This window comes from Chiroxiphia lanceolata, chromosome 4 (assembly GCF_009829145.1).
Source record: "Chiroxiphia lanceolata isolate bChiLan1 chromosome 4, bChiLan1.pri, whole genome shotgun sequence".
Taxonomy (NCBI): Eukaryota; Metazoa; Chordata; class Aves; order Passeriformes; family Pipridae; genus Chiroxiphia; species Chiroxiphia lanceolata.
This window is the reverse complement of record NC_045640.1, coordinates 23,860,357-23,878,842: the sequence shown is the minus strand read 5'-3', so window position 1 is coordinate 23,878,842 and position 18,486 is coordinate 23,860,357. Positions and strand designations below refer to the sequence as shown.

Below are 18,486 nucleotides of genomic sequence, written 5' to 3'. Positions count from 1 at the left end.
GGAACCAGGCTCTTCCCAGTAGTGTTCTCTGACAGAACAAGACACAATGGGCACAAACTGAAATACAAGAAATTCCACCTATCATTTAAAAAACCTTTTTTCTTATGGTAAGAGTGGCCAGACAGTGGCACAGGCTACCCAAAGAGGTTGTGGAATCTCCATCTATGCACATATTCAAAGTCTGAGCAAACATGATCCTGGGCAGCCTGAGCAAACCTTGCTTTAAGGAAGAGCTCCCTTCCAACCTCAACCACTCTGTGATTCTGTGAACAAAGACATTAAGGACTTCATCTTTGCAGACATTTTTTTTTTCCAAACACTTTTCCAAATGGGAATTTTTCACTTTTAGGAAAAATTCTCCACCTATCAGACTTTCTCTGTGAAACATCTCAACAGAGAAGAAATTTGAATACCTCTTTTGTTCTAGTATTAAGTGGAGCTTGTTTTTTGTTTGCCCACTTGTTAAATATCACCCCACCCCTTAGCTACTGGAATGCTGCTGTGCTGCCAGATAATATCAGAGCTCCTGTTTCAAGAAGACAAAGCCCGGGGCAGAGTCCTTCTGCCATCTGGTAGCTGCTCTAACCTGTCACATGGGACATGGCATTCAGTTCTGAGTAGGTGTCCCTGACCAGGGTGTCAGAGTTGAATGTTACAGAAGAAATATTTCTGGCTTTCAAATGAGAAGCAGTTTATGCTACTACAACACAGTCAAAAGGCAGACCTGCACTGCCTCACTCATGCAGCAAAGGTCCTTTCATGTAAGTCAAGAAGAAAAGTGACATGCTGAGCAAAAATAAAAATGCAAAGAAGTTCTAAAAAACAGTAAACAGAGGAGAAACAGAACTGATTTGTTTCTGAGTGCCCTGGTGCTAACTTAACTAAGAATTTTAGTTTTTATTTTGGAGCAAAGACCTCTGTTTTTGCTGAAAAGAGAATCTACCTACTACTTTATTTTTCAAAATGTAAAAAACCAAAATATAATTTTCTACTGTGTTTGGCAAATACCCAATGATGGATGGTTTCCTATAATGATAGCATCTAGAAGTCAGTTTACCCTACCTTATTGAGAGCTGAAATCATTTAGTGAACATGACCTTCAGGACCTGAAATTCCCAGTGACTGTAGTGGTTGTGCAGGTGGGCTCACAAAATAAATACACACAAAAGTCTTCAGAGAGTTGCGGCTTTTTTCCTTGTCCATGTAATGAAATAATACCATGACATGTAAACTGGGCCAGGAAAGCAGCTGCTGTACCTTACCTCTGCATCCAGATGCACAGTGCTGGCCTCATTTTCAGGAAGCACTATTTTTAGCTGAAGATGCATCAGTTCAACTAAGTGTGAGCAATACTATTACAGCTTAGGCTCATATTGTATTAGCAAGACCTCTTTGACCTAATATAGGGAAAGGTTTTCAAACATTAGAACTATATGTTGCAAGAACATAGGTTTTTATTTCAAGGTAGAAGTGTATGCTTTCAGAAGGATTCTTAAAGGTTTAAGAGATAGCCTGAAGGAACACAAGTCAGAACATGCAAATTCCTTCTAGCTGCCTATGTAGTTATGCTGTCTGTTACCATGCAGCACAGCTCTAATTCAATGTGAATCACTAGGAAGTCTTCAGATTCTTAATTTCATCTTGCTGTAATGACAAGACCCAATCCCTCCCTCAATAAATGGGCTGGCAAACAGCACCTTCGCAAAAACATCTTGCATGAAAACCACCATGAAGTTACCAATTTGCCAACACATGCAGCCATTTATTTCTACAAGAAGAGCATATGGGTAAGATAGGAACGTATCTGTGTGCAGAACCAGGAAGAAAATATGAACAGCTTGCTGAGCCAGTAAGCCACAGTTTGCTGTATGAGACAACCAAGCTCAGACTGACTGTGCTCCCTACTGTCCAGGAGTCATCCACCCCCCTCCCCCCCTCTGCTGAACGTGTTCAAGACCAGCACAGACCTGTTCACCTCTTACTGAACCATTTCAGTGCAACAGAATCCCAACCTTCACTGGCAGGGCTCTCAACACCTGGTATGCTGGACCAATAGCTACTTGCTAGTAAGTGATCTCTGGTTGCATGTAAACGCCTCTCTCAAAAATAAAAGACTGTATCTGGCACTGTTCAATCCAGGGGAATTCCTAGAATTGGTAAGAAAAGTCTGAAAGGAACAATTTACCTATGTACAACTGCCTATTCCCAGCTGGTATTAAGGCTCCTTTTGGAGTGTTACTTTCCCAGCACCAAGTCGAAACCTGGCAAGCCTGTAAAGCAGGGGAAAGTGAAGGTGGCATTGACCTCCATCCCTTCCACCTCAGCCCATGTCAGCTTCTGCAGACACACCTGTTCCATCAGATTCCTGTCTTCTATGCATTGCCTTGATATCCTGACTCACTTTACCAAGGATTGCAGAAAAGGAGAAAATACTTGCTTTACTGTATAAATCTTAGGTCACCATCTAAACCTGACAAATCTTCTAACAGTTCAGTATCCACTGAAAACAGTTTGCACATGGAGCTTTTTAAAAATGAGTACTCCCAGACAGCCCTGGGTATAGGTGATCCCTCAACAGGCAAGAAAGGGGGTGGAGATATTTGCAATGAAAATGCTCAAATACTTTTTGAGTAGTTATAAAAGGCAGAATCATGAGGTGCCCCTCATGACTGTGTACTACTGCTTTACAGAAAAGATGTAAAAGAAAATAATGCAATAGGTATTAATCATTCAGATCAGGCCAAGTACAGTCTTCCCCATAAATTTTTATCATTCTATCACATGACATTTGGCTACTTGCATTGCATGACTTCCCTTGATGGAGTTTTTCATGTCAAGTTCATTCAATCAAACTTTGTGATTACAGACTTAAATTGTCCCCCACAACTTCTCAGACCCAAACTGCAAACAGTTCTAACATGCTCTGGAAGACATTCTTTATTTTTTGCCCTTATCAGGGAAGAGCATAATGAACACCGAGTTCAGTGTGGGATTATCTCACACACAAGAGGTGGGATCCTCTTGGACAGACATCATCTCCTGGTTTCTCATTTACACCAGATGAAAAGCAGTTCTTACCAACAATCTGTTATTAAACGGTGAAAGACTTTTTGTGTGTTACCTTGTTTTATTTAAGTATCGTCCAGAGACCATAAACCCCTTGTTTTAATTTCAGACCATTACTGTACTTACCTAGGTCAATAAGTATTGCATGCTGTTGGGAAGTTAGTTGTTTTAGGAGTTCTTTATAAGGTGTGTCCTTTGGTTGTTGCTTACTTGGAAACTGATGTTTAAGATGGTATTGCTCTGCTAAAAACTTCCATATCTCCCCACGATGGTGACGTGGTACTCCTGATGGAAGAAAGTAATTAAACCAGTAATTTGTACTCCTACTGAGGGTTCAGCTATAGTTGAGCTAACAGGATCAAGGAACTGAAAATCTGTATATGCTAGATAGGCAAGCAGATCCCTATCTGATACCTCCAGTGAACCATAGAAGCAGATCAAACTACAGTGCTTACACTTCCTCAACCACTAAAAGACATCAGTACCTTAACAGGAGAGATTTAAGGCAGAAACACAGTGAGCTGCCTAAGTCTGGGAAGTACTAGAAGAGGCAATACTTATATCTGAACTGCAATACTTGTATCTGAAAAGTTTAAGCTTATCTCCCCTTTTTCCATGTAAAGTACACAATAAAATGTTGCAATAGAACTAACTCTCACTAACAGAGCACTGACTCTGTTGTTAGGAGTAAGTTTTATGAAGGTGGGATGCACACATACCAGAAGTATAAACAGGTACAAATGAGATGTGATCTACAGCCTACAATACAAGGCACATAATCAGATAGCAAGTATTGTATTTCTAGTTTTGCTATTTGTTTGCTGAATGACTGGTACACATAAAAATGTTTTAAAGCTTGAATTTATTTCTCTATAAAAAGGGATGATGCTACTTTCACACAGGTAATGGTAGTCTTCATTTTTATCTATATGTAAAGCTCTGAGAGTACAATTAATTCAGCACAAGACTGATTCTATTAAATCATCTACACAAGAAATCAATACACTGTTCTTCGGGACAGTATTCTGTCTAATCCATGAGGTACTAGAACAAACTACTGCAGGTCGAAGCAACTTATGGCTTGAAGTTCTTTGGACTGCTTTTTTCTTTTAGTATACATGTAACATATGGAGGACAAAAACAACAGGAGACATCAAAACTCACTCAAGCATACAACTTACATGGAAAGATAACAAAACATATTAGGATTTGATACTGCTAGAAATTTAGACTTACCTAGTTATCTTAAATGGACAGCTTGGTTTAACTTGCTTGTATAATTACATATAGTCAGGTGCAATATTTAAGATATTAAACTTCTGATAGTGGTTAATTCTTGATACTTCCTTTACAAGTTGGAAAGCTTTGTATAGAACTATAAAAAGCTCCTTGGAGTAGCCATCTTCACCACTGGCTACATACAGCACTCAGCATGGTCCTTTGGGACTAACCATGGCACAAATAACATTGAGCAATAACCCAATTGCTTAGAACATTTAAAGAATATCCTTAGGTTATATTACTTTTGATTCAGTGGAGAGAGGTGCTGTTTGCTCAGCCCTGCAGTTGTGAGGAAGACTATAAGTGGTATTTCCAGGTAAAATGTGTTGTTAAACTCAGAGAAAAGGCAGTTCTGCAGCGATATCCAGGTATACTGTTTGTATGTAGACATGGCACCCAGGCTGGAACATAGAATTCCCAGATAATAGTGCAGAGAGCTTCCTCAGTTATTTACACAGTAATTTCTTTGGCATTATCCAGGCTTTTTTTCTTTACTTATAACTTTTTATTTATAAAATCAGATCGCAACAATTGTAATGTACTGGACAACTCTCCTGTAAGGACAAACGTTATTGAAAACTGAATTAGCTCCAGTAATACAACTGCAGCTACTCCTGAAAGGGACTGGTATTTGCATTCGCACAGCCATGATGGTACTGAACGTTATTACTTGTTTAGGCAGCAGCCCAAGGAACAGCTCTAGTGAGAACCTGGTTATAAGGAGTGGTCACCCTATTCCTTTTCTAATACAATTTACATGCATTTCAACAACTCAGAATAACAAACTGTGCTTACCTTGCGCAACAGCAGAGTGTATTTTTTCCACATCAAATTTAATCTTTGACCTTCCAGGTGTACTCAACATTTTTTCCCAAATCAAAGTTACATCTTTTAAGCATGGTGTGATTTCTTCGTAGTCAAGTTTCAGACGTCTGTTTTGCAAATTGTTTTCTGAAGCTAGGAAGTGATATCATGAATGTAGCAGTCAATATTATTTACTATTTGTAAAATGGATTAATTTAACTTACAACTTCCTATGAATATGGTAAAGCTTTTAAGTTTTGTTTCTGTGGGGGCATTTTAGTATTATAATGATCTGGAAAAAAATGGTTTATTAATGGTACTCATGTAAAAACTAAATAATAAAGCATCTTTTGTGACAGTGGATGAATTTGTGGAGGTCGTAAGACTGAAAAAATAGGAGAAAAAAAAGTGTAGTTCAGATGAGATAGAAATATGTCAGTCATCTATTCTTAAAAGGATGAAATGTTGAAAGAAAATGTTCTAAGGAAACCAAGATGAAGCTACAAAGAGAGCACTAAGGAGTGACATAAACTGGGGATATTTATGAAGAATTGAACAAAACAGGTATTTCAACTTTTTAACTAGGCTGTAACGTGGCTGAGGACTCAATGCACCTAGTTCCAGGACAAGAGCAGCTCTCTACTTGCAAAAATGAGTAGAACAAAAGTTCAAAAGACATTAAAGTCTGAAAAGGTTCTACAGTATTAAACAAAAATTAAGAAGTATTTCTCCTACAAATAACCTGATTTGAAACTATGTTTACGAAATAGTGTATCATGAAGTGACCATGTTTTTTTGATTCATTTACTTCTTTGTTGTGATGATGCATTACTGTAATGCTGACAAGATGCTTTTATTTTGAGGACATTCTTGACATACATCATAAGCCTGCTGCTACTTTTGATGATTTCACAGTATGAACTCACAAAATCACACTCCTATGCATTTCAGTCTTGAGACAATGTATGTCAAAATGATACTGTATTATCTTTTGTTAATTTAACTCTCTACTGTTTGTATATTCAATTTCTTTATATAAATTTACAAAATAGTTAAAGATCACCTGAAATTTACACTGCCCATAATGACATTATCAACATGCTAAATGCAACTTGTTCTGAGATCTGTATCTGCAATTGAGGTGTTTTAGACTACTGAATCCTGAGAGTCACGAAGGGTTACCTTGTCCTGTACTCTCACTGGCTAAACAAGCTTCTAGATTTTAAAAGCTGAAAAAGAACTGTTTATATTTGGTAAGTGTATGTCCTCATCCTGTAGTTGCTTTTGCATGCAAATGACTTCATTTAGTGAGGTTATTCATGTGAGTTATGAGGTTACTTAAGTGTTTGCAAGATCTGGACCTCACAGTCCATGTAAATACAAGCGCTCACAGTTTTGTCATCACTGTGTGTCCACACTGAAAGCGATTCTCTCTATCTAAGCTATTTGTCAACTTCTTCACATTTTTGTCAGGTCAAATACAACACATTTATAAATCAGAATATTAAAAAACCCTTAAAACACAGGTGGTATTATATGAAGATAATTAAAAATTGTATTTAAATTTCAGCTTATACGAAAACAAAGAGAAATCTTTCAATGTTTCATTTTTTGCAAACAAATGTTTTCTGGTGCTTGGTACCTTTTCAATCTTTTCTGCTTTATTCAGTCTTCTTATGCAATATGCAAAAATGTGACAGTGGGAGTGACACATGAGGACTGAGATGAGACTATGCCTTTATCAACAACCTTATTTAGGTTACAACACTACCCAATTCCCAATATCACACATAAGCCCTATCGGTAAAGACGCTGTGCTTGCTGCAGCACAGTCATCTGTTGTTTTCAAGTATTGTCTCACCATCTGAGACCTACATGCAGTGGCTACTTAGGACAACTTCCTCACTCCATAGTGCATACAGCACAGCCTGGGTCTTCAGTCCTGCCAACACCTGCCTCATTTATTCATTAACTACCTTTTAGACATGCTCATCTTTATGTATCTGTGATGGTTTTGCAATTTTTTCTTTTGGGCAGACAAATCTGGAGCATTTAGTTAAACTTGTTAAAATGTGTACGGATATTAACGGCCTGAAGTTGCCAAAAACTTGACTGCAGGCTCAAGATTCAGACAACTGGAATACAAGAGAAATTAAAAGAAAATCAGGAGTATAAATACACAAAATGGAGCAAATTTACTTCTAAATGCCATAAAAAAGTTACAGAAGTTCATTTACAACAGAGCTATTCTAAGCTGAAGGGACTGTATAAATCATTGCTCTTGGTACCTCTTCTCCAGATGGTCTTGGCATTTGAGCCAAGGACACTGTCCATTTGGTATTCACTGCCACATTTTATTTTACTGGATTAACCAGTACACTTGCTGGGAACACCTGTGGAGTTCTGAGGAAACTCAGGTGTCAGGTGTTCTTCACATACCAGGGTGGAACTAAGAGGGTTAAAGTGCTGGGAGCAAATAGTCTACAGGTGGGCTAAGTGATTTGGCAGGCCATATCCAGTGTCCAAGAGGTGTGTTCTCTTTCCAATCAGGAGTCTTAGTCCAAGTTTAAAGAAGGATTTCACATTTGGTGTACTGACCTTGTCACACAGCTGGGCCCTCTCTCTACACAGTTATTCTTCTTGGAAGACAACCCTTCCTCAAGTTTACACAAAATTAAAGAAGTATTGCCATTTTCATGTCAGGTACCTCCCCTTTTGAGGGTCCAGATGCTTACTACCTTCCTGACATAAAATCAGCCAGATAAACATTTCTGTCTTCATCATGCATATCTTCAAAGGAGAAGCTCTCAAGGGCAATCACTTGTGATTCTGCATGCAGCTGCTCTTTATGTGTAAAAATTGCCACCAAAATAGATTTGTTGCAGCTAATTCATCCACAGAAAAATTGTGGTTAAGAACAACTGCAAATTACAGTTTCTCAAGTGCCTTCTTATCACCCTTCGGACTGATCTAAGTGGGTACTACTGTAGGCACCTGTAGTTTCAAGTCCACAACCAGCTCCTTAAGAACTTCCATTCAGCCTCAAGACTGGCTAAACACAAGACTGGCTAAACATTGCAATGACCAATACTTAGACAAGGACCTATGGATGTGAATGTAGAAAATAATTCAGTTCATGATAGAGATAGTGCTGAATTCCTTGTGAGAGCTTCTAGACACCGGCCTAAAAAAGCTCAGCCATGGTAAAAATAAAAGAGGAACCGCCAAGAACAAGTAAACAAATAATATGGTAAAGTGATAAAAAAGTAAGTGCCAATTTTCATCTACATTAATGAGTGCTGAGGGAGATATTGCTGACTTGATTAACCTGCATGTTCTTAAAATGTCTCATTAAGGCTTGATGCAGTCCACCACCAAGGCCACAGAGCCAAACCAAAAGGTGAATTTCTTTTGCAGGAGGGTGCAAATCAAGAATTCACCAACCTTGTAACTTCTGGTTTTCCTTCTCCATTCTGAGGAGCAGTATCTGCTGGATAATTGCTTTCTTCCACAGCTCACGTAGCTCATGGGGTGTCCGTTTCCTTTCTTCTTTCACTGGCCCAAAGGGGCCATCTTCACACACTGGTTCCAACGGAGATCTGGGTGGAAGTTCTCCCAATTCACAGTAATCTTTAAAAAAGAGAAGCTGTTGTGAACTACTTAGATGTCATGAACAGGTGAATGAATGGACACAATTTGAAAGATTGCATATACATATACACACACACACATCTACATATGTACAGAAACTCATATACACACACACACATATATATAAGAGGTAGCAGTACCAAGCAAGGTATCCCAAATGACAGTTTCAAGCAGATTTACAAGCTGTTTCTGAATAAGAATCATATTGGCCAAAGCCTATAACAATTTTTTCTATAACCTGATAAAACCATTGTACCACACACCAAGACCACAGCTTGCTAATTACAGCTTTACACACAGAGAACTAAAAAAATGAAAGTTTGAGAAATTACAAAAACATAACCTATAGCTGAAACCTGGCATGACTCAAATAGCAGATAAATCTGCACCAATAATCTCTGAAGTGTGTTTAACAAAGAAAACACACACCCTTAGCTGCACAAACACACCACCACCTAAGGCCATACAATGGGATGATTACCAGTTCTTAAAGTAAATAGGCGGAAAGGGACACAGGCATTTAAGATATGTTTGTCTTGAAAAAACTTTGTGTTTTTAACCATATCATAACCTTCTGCACTTTTTCCTTTGCCTTCAGCTGGTCTACCACAAAGTATCTTTTTGTCAAGCATGCAAGGTAATTCTAAAAAGACTGAAAACACTACAAAAGAAAGTGAACAGAAAATAAATCTCAGGCAAATTGAAAAATCATTTATTTTTATGTTTTAAGTCAAGTAATGAATATAAGAAGCATAAGTTGTTATACTTTGTTTTCTTAATATCTTCTGAAGTATCACTTAATTTTGTTGTTTTATACAGCTTCTCTGAAGGCTCAATAGTCTTTGATATAACCTGTATCTAGAAGAAAAATTACTCAATTCACCAACTTTAAAATTAATGGGCAAAACAACCGATCTCTTCCTACCAAGTCCCATATGGAAGGCCATCACAACTGCACTTCTTCATTCAAACAGAATGGCTGTGAAATGGCTCCCTGAGCTACACATGCAAGAAAATGCTTTAAAGTTAGTAACATGAAAACCATTCCCCAGACTCTCCAGCCAAGGAAAAGTACATCTGTGCATGCTATTTCAAATAGCTCCTGAAGAAGGGGAATTCCTGAAGCAGTTATTCTGATGGTAGCTCAATGGTCCATTTCTTTATCACTGACTAGCATAGTGATAAAGATTTTGAATAAACACACACCCATCATCTCATCTCTTCAAAACTAACAAAATAGGAAGGTTTTCACCTCTTCAAGTTCTGCTCAGAATGCCACTAGATATTGATTCACACCGTTCATATGCAGCTATTCTTTTCTTGTTTGTTTGAAGGTACTCACAAAACTGAGCTCAGATGACTAAGAATGGAAATGTTTACAGCTGTTGCCTTCTGCATTTCTAAGTTTTGCCACTGTCAATCTTTTCCTCTCAAAGAGTCAGACAAGTAGGGTGAGTTCACATACCAGCTCTTTCCTTATACAACATTTATTTGCTTGTCACCACAGTTGAAGTCACAGGCTAAAATAAACATATAAAAATAAATGCAACATTTTCAGCTAGCAGAACCATTTAAACCTTTACAAACTTGCACTTTGGATATAAATGTGGATACTCATACTTCTTGTACCTATAGCATTTCAGAGAACAACAAACATCTCGGGAATGAAAATTAGGCAAAGATCAAACATTTGACACTTTAATGGCAATCACCATTTGTTGCAAAGAAAGTGGGAAAAACTGACAGGTGCACTCAGAAATACAGCTGGTTATGAAAAATATAATATAACAAGAAAACTGTATTATATTCCTTAGGAACTGCAAAATATTAAATTTTTTTCTTTAAGATAAGTGGAAAGACTTCTCTGGGGTAAGATCTGCAATTGTAACAGAGATTTAGGCAAATGTCATCGGGTAGAGAAGGTACACACACTTGATAATTCTCAACTTCTATTGACGATGAAAGGAAAATTATTTTTATTTGACTTCTGGCTTTGATGTAATTGTTATTTTTTATGCACATGCTATACTGTCAGCAATGTTCTGTACATTTTTATGTAGAATTTCTACATTTGTAGCTTTGATCCCAATTTTCCTTAGTGCATATTAAGTAAGATTTTAAGGAAAATTATCTAAAGGATAATGCTGGTAGAACTCCCTTCACGGCTAGGCTTCATGAACGAAGATTTGGGGAGAACTCCCTTAAGTTGCCTGAATAAAATAGTGAACTTAAAGAAATAAAAAGACAATCTTCAAGGAAGGTTTCATATCCTCTATGGTTGCACAAAATAACGGCACCATAAGAAAGAGGAATAAACAAAAATGGTCCCCAAACATCAACGCAAAAGGTAAAAGTGATCTAGGTAAGAAAACCCTTATCTACTGTACACTATCTGTGGTCTATTCATGTCTTAAATTCATGTTACTTCCCGTAGCACCCCATATAGAATGTATGTGCATCTTGGGGGAAACAAACCTCTTCTCATCCTACATATTCTCTCAGTGGTTTATAGATCTCTTTTAGATTCAGATGTGTATTCTGGTTTTTTGTATGTATATATGCACTTATGTTAGAAAATAATAGACTATGTACAGATACAGCTCATGACTATCTACTTGCAAAAAAATCCCCAAAACTCAAAAAACCAGGCTGGCAAAACACATGCAAGCAAATGGATTAAACACTCTGGCCTTTAATGTACACATCCCACTTCCTCAGTATAAATTTTACGGAATGGTTTTAAAGTACCAAATTAACAAGTTTATCAGAGATGCTACTCACTTACAGTCCTGCAGTGATCAACTTGTGGCAACACTTGAACTGCTGTAAAGCATTAATTACTGAAGAGCACGTTCCTGTTTCCATTTAGGCTGAAAATTTCTCGTCTATTACTGACTAACCTGATAAGATCAGTATTCATTAAAAGAAATAATAATTAAGGCTATAAAAGAAAACAGAAAGGGTAAAATTCTATAAGCTTAACAATTATGATTATCAACGCTACCTCTAATTCCTCCGTGAAGAGTACTATGCTTGATTTTGCCTTCCAGATGGCAGTTCCTTTTCTATCTTTTCTTTTCCTTCTTATCACTTGTGGACATTTATCAGAAAGTCTAAAGTCTACTCTGATAAAGTGGAACACATTCAAAACCTGCCTTCCCTCCCATCTGCATGCTGGTATGAGGCAGGATTTACAGAATGCAGAATGAACCTGTTTAACTGCTCAGGTGGCCTGTCGGAAGTCTGGAGAGTTGCATCAGCTGTTCGACTGGTAAAGAACAGGGGAAGGTGGAATGTGAAGGTAATCCCTCAAAGCAAAGTAAAAAACCCAGACATTCGGTAAGTCAACACTAACCCATGTCCATGAATACATCCAGCTTCCAGATCCAGAACAGACAAGAGTAGAAATACTGTAACAAGAAACTGAGTATTGCATTGTTATGCACAATCCAACACGGAGGGTAGCAGAGAAAGCAAGGCTAAATAATAGAGTAGTTCAACAGAACGTAACTAGGAGCTCACATTCCACTGAACCAAATAGCCATGTGTTAAAACCCAAGCAATGTGCAGCCTTCAGAACTTTTATGAGATTAGTAAGTGCACTTAAACAGGATCTGAACACTTCAGTGCACACTGAAAGGCTGCTTCCCTGTTCACTTGCCAACCTTTTGTTGACTCCTATTCCATGTTTGACCTGTACCCCTTTCAAATATATTGCTTCCTTTCCTGCAGCTTCCCTATAAAATTCTACCATCGTACATTGTACTCCTAAAAGGCAACTGCACTTCTATTCTTTAAGGTTCGGGATTTGGCAAGTTGACTCAATAACTATTAATATATTTTATAAATATGCAGGTTATTTTCCATTTGAGGTTCATACTTGGACTACCCTCACCACAAAGCACATAAACAGATAGGTAGGTGCTAACTACAGCTGGTTTCAAGAATAACAGTTCTTCAAATCCAAACTTTTCTTCAGCACTTAGGAGTGCTGAAGTTGGATACCTCTGTCAGAGACTGAAGCCAAATTAATTTTAATTAATCAATCAAGTTAATTTTCCTGTACAGAGATAATTGCACTTTCTAAAATAATTCTTTTTTTCTGCAAGTAAAGCTGCAAAATACTATGTAGTTCTTTTGGCCAAAGTTCTTTCTTTTTTCATCTGAATCTATTTTTTGACTACTGCTAAGTAATACCAGGCATCTCATTCCTCTGAATTGCAATTTCTTTCACTGTTCAACAGGTAACTCCATCACACACTGCCCACTTCAAAACAAATCCCCATTCTCCAATCTAAAACTGACACAGCTGCTACCAAAATCTTGCTGTCTACTTCCAACACACCTCCCTCAGCAAGAAAGCTCTGACAAACACCATCACTTTCCCACCATGTACTTCAAAAACTATCCACACTCCCTTTAAATCTAGCATTTGACTCTGCTGGGAGTTTCTGACAATCTGCAAAACAGTTCTCTTACTATGACAAATTCTGAACAGTCAGTATGTGAAAACTGTAGTGAAAATCGTCCACTGCACAGATATTTGCAGATGCTGAATAAATGTATGTGAATATCTTGCTGCACTGCAGTACAAGGTGAAGTTTCATAATCAGTCTACACTGACGTTAAGTGTATCCTGCTCCTAAGCAGGGTAAGAGCACCCACTCTCACCTTCCAGACACCTGTCCCTTCCTGCTCTACTGCTCCTGTAATACTCTGAGTGGGACCAGAAAACCCAATTGAAAATCATGGGGTTTGAGAGTGTCCATACTTCAGCTGGTTTAAAATGATTACTGAGTTGTTAGATTCACCTTTTTACCAGTGATCAGAGAACTAAAGAGTCCTGGACATTTGCCAAAGAATGTGGCTCTTCTTAGAGTGATCCCACAGAAGTAGGAACATCTGCCTGAAAGTAGGGTGGGGAGGTATAAAGGTAAAAATCAAATAACTGAAGACATTAAGTAGGAGAGACAGAGCTTTAAAAAAAAAAAGATGACTAATGAAAACCTTATTTCAAAAGAAATACAGAATTGTAACAGATCAAAATGTGATCCATTTTGTGAGTGACCTCTGCTCCCCTTTTTTTAATCTTTCCATTTTTGAGGACTCAACACTCATTACACTCCCACAAATAAATAAAAAAGAAAAATATCCGAGGACAAGACCCTATGTCTCAAGGTGGCAGTGAGAGAAATGCTGCCCCCTGGTGCTCCAACCACTTGCAGCATCACAGCCATTCCATGGGAAGTGGCCAACGGCAGATGAGGTTGGGTAGTTTGAACAGTAGCTTGCCACAATAGAACAAGCATAATTTAGCACTCCATCCCCCAGCTATCAGCTGTAAAGCATTAAAAGTCTCTACAGATCATCTCACCTATGCAGAAAATCCTTTTTAGATTTTCAAACTGGAGATCAGCCTCATCCTGAGGCTCACTAGAGATCTTCTGGCTGTTCTGCCAGGCAGCAATTGCATAATAGTTCTCTGATGTGCTTCATTGGAAGGTTATGTACAGAAGCAGGGAAAAACAGTGGAGGGAAGGGAAAGTGGCAGCACCAACAAGCAGGAGGTGGCCAGAGAAGGGCCTGTACTTGGGACATGGTTCCTATAACAACCAAAAGTAACTGTCTCTGTATGAGGCTTTCTGTTGCCTCAGAGCGCTCACCTTGCATGAGGCATGCCTGCATTAGTCCAGCTGTCAGGCAAGGCAAGAATCTCAACTGGCAAAAAAAAAAAAAAAATTTCCAGTGTATGTATCTATTTGCAATATTTTTCTTTAACTCTACTGATTTAGGACTGTTTTTTACTTTACTCCCAAACTAGTAAAAAATTAACACCCTTCTTCATTTTAAATAATGGTGTCTGCAAAACAGTGTGCTCTCTGCCTGGTAATACGTGATGCAACCCCCAAAGCACAGCCAACTACCATTTTTTTCCAGCTGAGCTATAGGAAATGAAGTTTAACTATTTATGAGCACTTCCTAAAGAAGTAAAGGATCCAGAAGCGCAAGACAGTGGGACTCAAAAGTGCTGTTTAGGCTGTTCAAGCTTCATGTGGAAATTCAGACATTAGAAATTTCCTAAGTTCAGAACCTGGAAAGAGTAAGCTCAAAATTTCTGCAAAAACTATGTACCAGTGGTGGGTCTTCTTTTCTTTTTTCTTTGAACTTTTAGTAAACACACCTTCATATCCTGCTGTGTTAACTCTCTAACTACACAGAGAGTAGCAATGAATATGATCTTGAGATTTAGCTCACCTCACTTGCCTATAAAAATGGAATCACAAATGTCAGAGTCTAGGTTTTTCTGTGAGTATAAAGCTTAAAGTTGTCTCTATCTCTTGTGACAGCTTACACATGCATATTTACTCACTACAAACCAACTGAGCAGTTTCATTTTGTTGACAGTAGCTGCCCACACATGCTCAAAGCTATGCATACATAGTTCGGGCATACTGGTGGATTTTACGTTTAGTACAAAGTTTAGTAAAGCAGCCTAGGCTAAACTTGAAAAACTTTATCATCTCTGACTCACAGAGATCTGGGTCTTTTGGCTGAATTACCAGCTTTTAAACCACTCTTCAGCTTTTTTCCTTACTGCTCTCCTGCAGAGTACTCTGGAGTGGGGTGTTGGTTACTGCACTTGAATGTAAATACTGGTCGGTGGAGTCAGAGCCTATGAAGGGATGATGATCACAGATGTTCTTATTTCCCTCTCTTCATGCTTACTTCTGCAGAACACGACAAACTATTGTATCTTTAAAACCTTCTTTGCCCTCTCTCCAATTTGGCTGAACTTGATCTTTTGGTGATACATCAGCTGTTTATACAAGTTAAAGGAAATTAGTCTAAAAAGAGCAAGAAAGACTTAAAAAACCCCACCAATATGAAAGAAAAGCAAGATGATGAATGATAGGTAGTTACATTTACTTTGGAACTGGAGATGTTAGTTAACTGTGCTGGTGAGTCCAATGTAGGATCAGCTCTCTTAAAGGCTACAGAGACTGGATAATGAGTGAGTATCCATTACTACCAGAAATGTTCCAGGAGATGCATAAAACTCCAAATGGAAAAATCCAGTATTCGTTATAAATAATTTTTAAAAGCCCCAAACCCTAACACTTAGTCATCTTCTTCTGTTCGTAAATTGATAATGTGCACTGAAACAAATACAGAAAAAGGAAACGAGTGAAAACCAAATATTTTAAATTGTTCCTCCTATTAATAGCACATCCTGTTTTCCATTTTGGCCACACTTGTTTCTCCAACTATTCTGCTTACCCAGCTGTAGGTTGTTAAGATTTTATCTTGCAGCTATTATGTCTCAGAGGAAATGCTTGGATAGGCAATTTAGGTGGGTTTTTTTCCCCCATTTAATATGAGAAGGTTTTGTGGCTTTCAAAACCAAGTAAGACTATTTCCAGTCACAAAGAGATGCATCGAACCTGTAAAAACAGTAGTTTTACAGAACAGCTGAGGTTGGACAGGCCTTTCACATGCCTTTAAGTACACCAGAGCATTTCACATGTGTGTTTACACACCATGCTCTTGAGATCAGTTCACTTTGAAGTACACTAAATTTGAGAGGCACCTGTGTCCATATACAGCTTTCCTCACTGTCAGTCAAATTATATTGCAAGCAGCACATTAATGACAGAAACAATTCTGTTATGTGCTGTGTCCAATTAATCAAGGCCTCACTTGAAGATGCAAGAAAAACATCTCAGTGACATTAGGATGGTTACTTTTCACTGCATTTACTATCATGTACTGTTCCTTCCTGTTTACTAACACTTTTTTTTATTTCTTATACAAAGGCCTTAGAGATTAGCCAGAAGTTAGAGCTTGCAAAGCTCATGCTATGAAATTCAAACTTTACTGAGCCAGAGACCATTACCTACAAGTTTTTGTCAGGCATTCTTGGCCTCAGCATGTGCTGTACTGTTTGTCTTACACAAAGTAGGTTGCATAAAATGATGCACCTGCATGCTCATGTGCAGTGATTTTCCTCTAGTCTGTGGTTCTTCATGTCTAAAGAATTTCAGGAAATAAATATGAGAACAGTGGATAACTATAACTCAAGTGGTAAATGTCACAGATTGGAGCAGCACACATGAGGAAAATTCAGCCTGGTATGCAGAACTCAGAACTGAGGTCATAAAAGGAATCTAATTCCTTCTGCTAGGCCTGGATTTATCTATTATGTACTTCTATACTGCAACACGGAAGGATGAAATAGAAGCATCATCTTTTCTTCAGAGCAATACTTGGTGATATATTTTTTTCCCAGAACTCATTAAAACAGTACACATAAAAAACAATTTCTTCTCTGGCTAGTTAATGCAACACAATAGGAACCATGTTACATATGAAGCTGAAAAGTAAAAACTCAACAGCTGATGAGCTTGGCATGACCAAAAGGCAGGTGGTGAAACTGCGACGGTTCCAACAGAACACCAGATAAACATGTCCACTCAACAAACTGATTCACACTTCACAGACTACATACAGTAATCAGTCCATGGAAGCAAATAAACCCAGACTTATTACCATCATATCGGCTGGGAGAATCACATGCTTTCTGAGGGGTTGCCACTCGCAGGAATATCTGCTGCCTCCACGAATGCCTTCGAGTCCTTACAGGGCTGTCCGCATCAGCGGCCTGCTGGCTGTGTTTGGATTCGTAGTCGCTAAAATTGCAGAACATAAGAGAGCTCATGAGTAGGTTACCTGAATCTGCTAGTAGCAGTGACACAGTCTGCAGTGAATACAGGAACACGAACCACCAACAAAGCAGTGCAGTGTGCTGTGCACATGCTGTGGCAAGCTCTTTGTGTTAGGTAGGTGAAGCTTGCTTTGTGGCAACAGCTTGTACAACACTGCAAACATCACTGAGGTTCACAAACAGGAGCTGGCAGCTCCGTGCAATCTGCTTTCTCTGGTTTTAATTAATTTTCAGTTTTCTTTGCAGCAGTGTAGTAATCACAACATATTAAAGATACATACACAATAATGTAGCTTTACTGTTATGCTACTTACATGCCATCCACAAAATCTAGCAAGTATTCATACAAGACACAAAAACTTGCTGATAACTTTTATCAGCACACATCAAGGGGCTTTATAAACACCAACTAAACTTGCAACCTTCTGTGAATGGGGTATGCAATATATTCTTTCCCAACACAGATTTGGAATAAAAATTTTAACCTTTGTGTTCACAAGTCTACCTTTGAAATAAGCAGCAAACTTGGCAACAGTGTCCAGGAACATTCGTTATTACTCCTTTGATGTAATCCACAAACTCCATACAGAGGTTTTTATTCAGAATATTAAATGAAATTGTAAAAAGGAACTCTGTTTTCCTATCCTACTAATAACTTTCACCTGTTACAACTGGAAACTATTCACTGCTTTATTCCAGCCATTGGCTACATGGTTGCAGGTCTTTGTTGAAGCTGAAAGGGGTAAATGAAATTCACGTAGCTCTGGCAGCAATAGGCAGGAGCATTTTACAGGTCATCCTCTCCTCCCGGTCTGAGGACACTAACATTGCTCAGGATGAATCACGTATATTTCCTTAACTGAAAACTGTCCTTTGTCAGGAATAATCACAGGACTACACAGATGGAAGTTGTATGACCATTGCAACATCAAAAATGGCTAAGTTCTATTGTCTTAATGGAA

General features: G+C 38.3%; 1 protein-coding gene across 11 annotated transcripts in view; it reads right to left on the bottom strand.

Moving 5' to 3' along the window:
* Nucleotides 1-18,486, bottom strand: part of TBC1D1 (TBC1 domain family member 1) — a 115,309-nt gene that overhangs the window by 21,260 nt on the left and 75,563 nt on the right. For 10 of the 11 annotated variants that reach the window (XR_004356756.1, XM_032685957.1, XM_032685962.1 and 7 more), the window contains 4 exons: nt 17,350-17,489; nt 8,596-8,781; nt 5,143-5,304; nt 3,193-3,351 (listed from right to left, as the gene is read on the bottom strand). Coding sequence is in view for 10 of the 11 variants with exons in the window: in XM_032685957.1 (XP_032541848.1) it covers nt 3,193-3,351; nt 5,143-5,304; nt 8,596-8,781; nt 17,350-17,489 (647 nt within the window). In the remaining variant the exon portion in view is untranslated. Of the gene's footprint in view, nt 1-3,192; nt 3,352-5,142; nt 5,305-8,595; nt 8,782-11,806; nt 11,926-17,349; nt 17,490-18,486 lie in introns of those variants that run through there. The other variant, XM_032685966.1, reaches the window with a different exon arrangement.